Source organism: Lipotes vexillifer, unplaced genomic scaffold, assembly GCF_000442215.2.
Source record: "Lipotes vexillifer unplaced genomic scaffold, Lipotes_vexillifer_v1.1 scaffold23, whole genome shotgun sequence".
Taxonomy (NCBI): Eukaryota; Metazoa; Chordata; class Mammalia; order Artiodactyla; family Lipotidae; genus Lipotes; species Lipotes vexillifer.
The window spans coordinates 4200582-4207650 of record NW_006796283.1 but is presented as its reverse complement, the minus strand read 5'-3'; the positions used below and the strand labels follow the sequence as shown (position 1 = coordinate 4207650).

Sequence of the window (7069 nt, the reverse complement as noted above, 5' to 3'; positions counted from 1 at the left end):
TGGCCTCTCCCATTGCAGAGCACAGGCTCTGGACGCACAGGCTCAGCGGCCATGGCTCACGGGCCCAGCCGCTCCGCGGCATGTGGAATCCTCCCAGACCAGGGCACGAACCCGTGTCCCCTGCATCGGCAGGCAGACCCTCAACCACTGCGCCACCAGGGAAGCCCTGGTCAGTTGATTTTTGACAGTGGTGCTAAGACCATTTAATGGGGAAAAACGGTCTTTTCAACAATGGTACTGGAACCACTGGACATCTACATGCAAAAGAATGGTGTGGGACTCTACCTCCCGCTACAGATGGCAGATAACTCCTTGCGTCAGAGACCTAAAGCTGAGGGGCTAAAACCGTAACCCTGGAAGAAGATCTGAGGGTAAATCTACGTGACCTGGGATCAGGCGGGGTTCTTGGGTGTGACACCGAAGACTCGTGCAACAAAAGAAAAAATAGGTCATTTAGGCTTCATCAAGTTTTAAAACTTTAGTGTGTCGGCCCTATCGAAACAATGAAAAGACAATGCATAGAAATTGTTTGCAAATCATATATCTGATAAGAACCTAGTATCTAGAGTAAAAGAATTCTTAAACTTCAACAAGAAGAAAAATAATCCAATTAAAAAATGGACGAAGGATTTCAGTAGACATTTCTCTAAAGAAGATTTACAAATAGCCAAGCACGTGAAAAGATGCTCATCATCCTTATTCTCCAGGGAGATACAAATGTGACAGGTGAAGGCTCCCCCAGCCCGCTCTGCGCCCAAAGACTGTCCTGCAGGGCTGCTGCATTGCTGACGTCTAGAGCCCATTATCGCTACTCTCAATATTTAGTATTACTGAAATTTCTTTTTTCCCCCAAGAATAGTAAGCTACTCCAAATAAATAAACTATTTGAAAAAAGTGATTTTTTTTTTTTTTTTTTTTTTTTTTTTTTGGGCGGTACGCGGGCCTCTCACCGCCATGGCGTCTCCCATTGCAGAGCACAGGCTCTGGATGCAGAGGCTCAGCGGCCATGGCTCACGGGCCTAGCTGCTCCGCGGCATGTGGGATCCTCCTGGACCGGGTCACGAACCCGCGTCCCCCGTATCGGCAGGCGGACTCTCAACCACTGTGCCACCAGGGAAGCCCAAAAGGGATGACTTTTAACATCAGTGGCAGCCATTCCTGATGCCCCTTGTACATCTGCTGGCCCCGTTGTGACTTGGGACGGGAAGGCTGAGGTAGTCACTAGCTCGCTGTCAGTGGAGTGAGTGTGAAAGAAAGTGGAATAATGGGGTCAGGTGAACTGTGTGCTTGTGCCCCCAGCCATGCCGACTCTCAGGCCGTGGTGGCCTGGCTCTCCAGGGACCTGCGCCTGCTGTGTGAGCAGACAGAGGCACCCTGTCAGCACACCGACGTCGCCAGGACTATGCTTGCTGGTAAGTTCACGGCAGAGGTGGGTTCTTGGGTGCAGTTGCTTTAGACCAGTGGGAATGCTTTCTGCTGTGACGATCTGTGGGAAGGAGAGCGGCCCACACACTCCAACAGGAAGGCATTGCAGTCCGTGCCTGTCGTTGTGGGTTTGCATTGAACTGGAGTTGTGGCAATGTCAGCTTGTTGACCTAATGGGTTGGGCCGGAGCTGGTGTGTTAAGGATGTGCACCTTGTGACCTGCGAGCAGAGGCAGGTGGCTCCCCCGGCATCCCAGCTCCCACTTTGGGGAAGCGAGAGTCCAGGGCTGATTTGACTGAAGACGCAGTTCCTAGACAAAGGACGCAGGATTGGTTATTTACACAGATTGGATATTTACATATCCCAGGGAGCTGGGGATGGGCCGTCCTCCGTCCAGGTCACAAGCGAGCAGGAGAGAGCACAGCAGAAGGCACCAGTGCTTGTATGGTGGCCACTGGCTTTCCAGGGCTCAATTCTAGGCGGTGGTTTTACAAGGTGCCCGGGAGAAGCAAAGTGGGAGCTTGGGCAGGAATCCTTATTTGAATGTGGGGACTCTGGGTGAGCAGGGCTGCCCTGCTGTGGACGCCTGGGCAGCGCCACACCCTGTTCTTCTGGCACCTTCCCTTTCTCTCCGAGTCAGCAGGCCCGCCATCACACATACCGAAGGAATGCAGTCCACAAGTAAACGGAAACCTCGATGAGAGGGGTTCCCTACAGTTAGTTGGCTTGTGGACTGTTTTTGCAAAAGGTGCATTCTTTTTTCCTAAAACTTTCTTGGTGATGTGAATTATTTCCAATTCCTGAATCCTGTAATCTGGCCCCAGATTAAGTTTAAATTGAAATTTGAGAAAATCTTTTTAATTTCAGTCCCATTGGTCGTAACCTTTTCAGAAGGTATGAGTCCATTTCCTGCCTCATTCCCCACAGTATAATGCTTCCGAGCCCTAGAACCGTCCGTGTATGGTTGGCGTAGGAGATTGGCTGAGAGGAAGGCCACGTAAAACCCTTAGTAGATGCTTCTTTGTTTTCAGTGAGAAAATCCTTCCTATAAACTTGATGGATTGTGTTTCCTTTTCGCATAGAGTGTGGCTCGGGGAAGAGGCTCTGCTCAGCTGGGTTCGGTGGTGTGGTCGGTGGGCTCCCTGGGGCCAGGAGCCGGTGTCCCCTCAGCTCCATGCAGGTCCTCACTCTGCCGGCCCCTCTGAAGCTGGTGGTCTGTGTGATTCACGGCTGTTCAGAGACCACAGTGTATGTAAATGCTTTGGTTTTTGTGGCTTTCAGATTTTGTGCAAATGCTCGTTTTGAGGGGATTCCAGAAGAACGTGGATGTGAGAGGAACCGTGGACCCGGAGTGGATGTCCCAGGTGGGAGGACACCGGGCCTTGTGGGACAGCAGCTGCAGCACGAGGGGCCCACGCTGTAGTTGTCAGCTCTATACGAGGAAGTCCGCTTTGCTGTCACCACAGGGCGCTCCCTGAGTGCAGATGTGAGGGCACGGGCACGGGCCTGGGCGGTGGTCTCTCCCCCACGGCTCTTGAGGGTAAAGCCCTCCCCACGGCCCAGGTCCTGGGCCGTGCCTGAGGGGGAATCTGGAGACGAGCTCTTTGTAAAGTCGAGTCTTGTTTTACTTTGAGGTGACGGCTGGCTCGCTTGTGCCCCTGTGTAACTGCAGCATTCTGTCCCCTCAGGTGGCCGTCGCCGTTCTCGAGAGGATGCTGGCTTGTGAGTGGCTCTGTGGCCGGGTGGTAAATGGCCTCCCTTGCTGCTTAGGGCTTCCTGTGGTTCGCCGCCTTTGCAGCTCAGTGCTGCTCCGGGGAGGCCTCTTTCACGGTCGTGATTGGGCCTAAACTCACCAACTTACTTGTTTCTCTCCTGCTGTCAGTTGGCGGCTTCACGTTTGACCTCCAGAGCAGCAGAGGTGACCAGTTGAATGGTTCATTAGGGAAGCATTTTCCTGCCTACATATTGTGCTTGATTTTCAAAGCTTAAGTCTGGTACCACTGAGACACTTGGGATCTTGCAGGGCTTGTGCGTCGGGGGGTTCGGGGGCCTAGGAGGCCTGTGATGGCAAGGTGTCCGTTACCTGAGTTGCCCAGAAGCAATTGGTCGGGGCTGTTGATGATGGACGGTGACAATGTGCTGTTGTCTCTTTTCTACCTCAGCCGCGCTCGAAGCTTTGGCGGCCGGGATACAGGAGGGGTCCGCAGCACACAAGGCAGTGAGCTGCTGGTAAGTTCTGGGGGTGGGCCTGCTGGCTGAGTGGTCCCAGGAATGCTGGTCACCCCCGATGGCCCAGTGATCCTTTGCCATTGTGGTGACATCAGGAGCTGGAAAGCACTAGAAGTTCTCTGAAGATGAGGCCCTTCCTGTGGGAACCATGCCACCTCCGGGTCTGAGGGGAGGGGGGTCCTCGGGGTCCCAGCCAGGGAGACCTTGCCCGTCATGCCTGCCCCCGCAGGACCCTCCGCTTGCTCTCCTTGGTTCTGTGGAGGCGCATCCAGGTACTTGGGGGCCGAACGTTGGGGTGTCGGGTTTGCTCCAGAGTAACATGGGGTGAGGCCACCTGGACCTTGGCTCTGTCCTGGGAACCCAGGAGATTTCCCAGCATTTCCAGGCTTTGTTACTCTTTCCATTTTTCAATTATTTTGCTCCTGATTACCTCTTCTCCACGATTACTTTAATCGTCCTCAAACCTGCTGGGTGAGTACTTTACTCATCAGTATATAAAACACTGCTCTGTTCTATGTTTTATGCATTTTCACGATGTGCTGAGTCCGTGCTCAGACTTGTCCTGAGAGTCAGATCACGACTTTTCACGATTTTTAATTAGTTGCCAGCACTTAAAGTCAGACGCCCCCTCCCAGTCTGGGTGGCCATCCTGCCTGGAGCCTCCGCACTGCATGTGTGGCATGGGCAGTTCACGTGGCTGCTAGGGCCCTGGATTCTCTCCCCTGAGGGGTCGGGTGGGGCTGCTGGTGACACCGTGCTGTCGGCCCGGCTCCCTTTGTCGCTCCTGAGCTGACACCCGGCTCCCTGTCCTTTCCTCGCTCCTCCTGTCGGGAGAAGGACGCCCGTGGCTCCGAGTGCGGCTGAGCCTCCCTGTGCCGCGGCAGGCGGGGGCTCATTGGGAGCCATGGCCCTGCCACCTCTGGTTCCCAGTTCACAGATGGGGAAACCAAGGCTTTGCGACTGTGCTGGGCCTGGGTCCAGCCGCTGGCTGTCGTCACCTCCTGCGAGGCCCAGCCTCCTGTGACCTCACTCTGACCTTCTAGCTTCTACGTGTGACAGTGACTCCATTGCCTTTGATTCTGTCCTGTTGAAGCGATGCTCCCCTGGATTCCATTTCTGTCTGCGGCACGGCAGCCTGGCTGCAGGCCTGGCTGGGGAAGCGTGGGCAGGGCCAGCCTGTGAGCCTGTGAGCCTGAGCTGGGGGTCTGGAGTCGGGGACCTGCAGGTCCCTGGCTGCTTTGCCAGTGAGCTGCTCCTCGTGCGTGAGGTGCCGCTGTCAGGTGCCGACACTGTTGAGTGGCGGAAACCTGCAGGGGTCTCCTCCCCTGAGATCCTCTGCTGCATCTGCAGGTTTGGTGTGTTCAGTGGACACATGTATGGAAGTATAATTTCAACCGAGTCTACAAAGAGGTTCTTCTGTCACACTCTGACCCAGATCCTCACCCACAAGCCTGTGCTGAAAGGTGGGTCCTGGTGCCCTGGGTGCCTCCCTTGACAGAAGCTCGGGCCACGGATGTTAATGCTGGGAGGACAGTCCGTTTGTCATTAAACGTCTTCTCATTTGAAAGCAACACTTTCCCGTAAAGAAAATTTAGAATTAAAGAAGTGTCACCCATTGTTGCCAAAGTAGAATATCTTTAATCTGAAGCCCTTCCTGTCTTTCTAGAGAGGTTTTTAAAACAGTGCTCGTGCTGTGAATTCCAAGGTTCTGTTTTTGCAGCTCACGTCAGCATTTTCTGTGTGGGTGCATGGCTTTCTGAAGGGTGTCCAACACCCGAGCCATCTTCTGCCTGACGCACTGTCCCGTGAGAGCTGGGCAGTCTGCGAGGCTCCTGATGGCGCCTTCTCTGTGGTGCTGCGTCCAGGGGCACACGGAACCCCCCGGCAGAGGCTGCTGCCCTCCCGGAGGGCCTGGCCTGGCTGATGCATGCTTTTCAACTGTGTCCTTTCAACATGTCCTCACTGACTGCTTATTCTTAGTGAAAGTTTAAAAGCAGCAAAATTAAAGTGTAATTGATGGGTTGGAGGATATTTATAGCAGATATGATCAAGGATTACCAAAGACAGACATGTTCATGACATAAAAAAATAAAAAAATGGCTGGAAAATGGGGAAATGGTGAAGTTCACATACATTTGGAAAAGTGCAAATTAAAACAAGGTACTTTATTGATACTGAACTTTTTGATGATTACTGATGTGACATTATGTGTATTTCCTCCTGAATGAAGTTTCCGACGCTGTTCAGATGCAGAGAGAGTGGAGCTTTGCAAGGACCCCGCCTCTGCTCAGTGGCCTGTACCGTAGGGTAAGTGCACAGGGTGGGGTCCAAGACCTGCTGCACGGGCTCTGTGGGTCCCAGGAGATGCCATAGCCACGGCCGTCCGTGGCTGGACTGCCCTCCGGGTCCAGAGACTGAACTTTTCACTTGGGCAAAGCACCTTGTCCTCAGATGAGAACTCCCTGCAGGCACTGCTGGCCGTGGGGGTCAGGAGGGCAGGCGTCTCGAGTCTAGGCTGGGTCCGATGCGCAGTGGGAGGGAGTGGGGGTCCAGCTTTGACACTTTGGTTTCAGCTCTTCGTGATCCTGAGCCCAGAGGAGCTGGTGGGCCACTTGCAAGAGGTTCTGGAGACACAGGAGGTGAACTGGCAGCACGTGCTGTCCTGCGTGTCCACACTGGTGATCTGCTTGCCAGACGCACAGCAGCTCGTTAATGGTGCGTGGGGATGGGAGCCCCGTTGTGTTCCGTGCGTGCGTGTGCGTGTGATCCGTGGACCGGCGTTGGGGCGAGCCTGCGGGCAGAATCGCTGTGTCTGGCTCAGTGAGGATGGAAGCCCTTCCTGCCTACCCGGCCGGTGCTCTCTGGACCACCCTCTGCTGTCGGCCTGCCCGTGTACCCGCTGCTAGGCTGCGTGTGGGCCGCCACCCAGGGCCTGGGGGTCGGTGTTGGGTGAGCGGACTGTCCTGCCTGCCCCTGCACCCCCGCCCCAGTCCCCGTCCACAGCCATGCCACTGTTCTCACCTAGGTTGGGTGTCACGTTTGCTGGCTCATGCGTTCGAGAGCTGTGACCTGGACAGCATGGTCTTGGCGTTCCTGGTTGCACGGCAGGCTGCGCTGGAGGGCCCAGCTGCCTTCCCGTCCTATGCCGCCTGGTTCCAGGTGAGCTGCCTGCGCTCCCGCTGGGGTCGGCTCTACCGAGGCTGCTCAGCTTCCCATCTGCCTCACTGGGCCTCCTGCCGTCTCTCACGAGAAAATGAGTGAAATCCAGCAGGAAAGGGTGAAAGCGAACACAGCTGCCTTTTTTTGCACAGTGTGCTGCGCTGTGATTGGTTTCACGTCTGTCGGGGAGTGCCCTCCTCTCTTCCCTGTTTCCCTCCACCTGCGCGTGTTTGCCCCTCTTCCCAGGCTGCTGAAC

General features: G+C 55.0%; 1 protein-coding gene across 1 annotated transcript in view; it reads left to right on the top strand.

The window, feature by feature from the left end:
- Positions 1-7069, top strand: part of FANCA (FA complementation group A) — a 48697-nt gene that overhangs the window by 10279 nt on the left and 31349 nt on the right. The window contains 8 exon segments of the mRNA XM_007472223.1: positions 1300-1412; positions 2707-2789; positions 3114-3147; positions 3588-3654; positions 5005-5117; positions 5885-5961; positions 6228-6369; positions 6680-6813. Of these exon segments, the coding sequence (XP_007472285.1) occupies positions 1300-1412; positions 2707-2789; positions 3114-3147; positions 3588-3654; positions 5005-5117; positions 5885-5961; positions 6228-6369; positions 6680-6813 (763 nt within the window).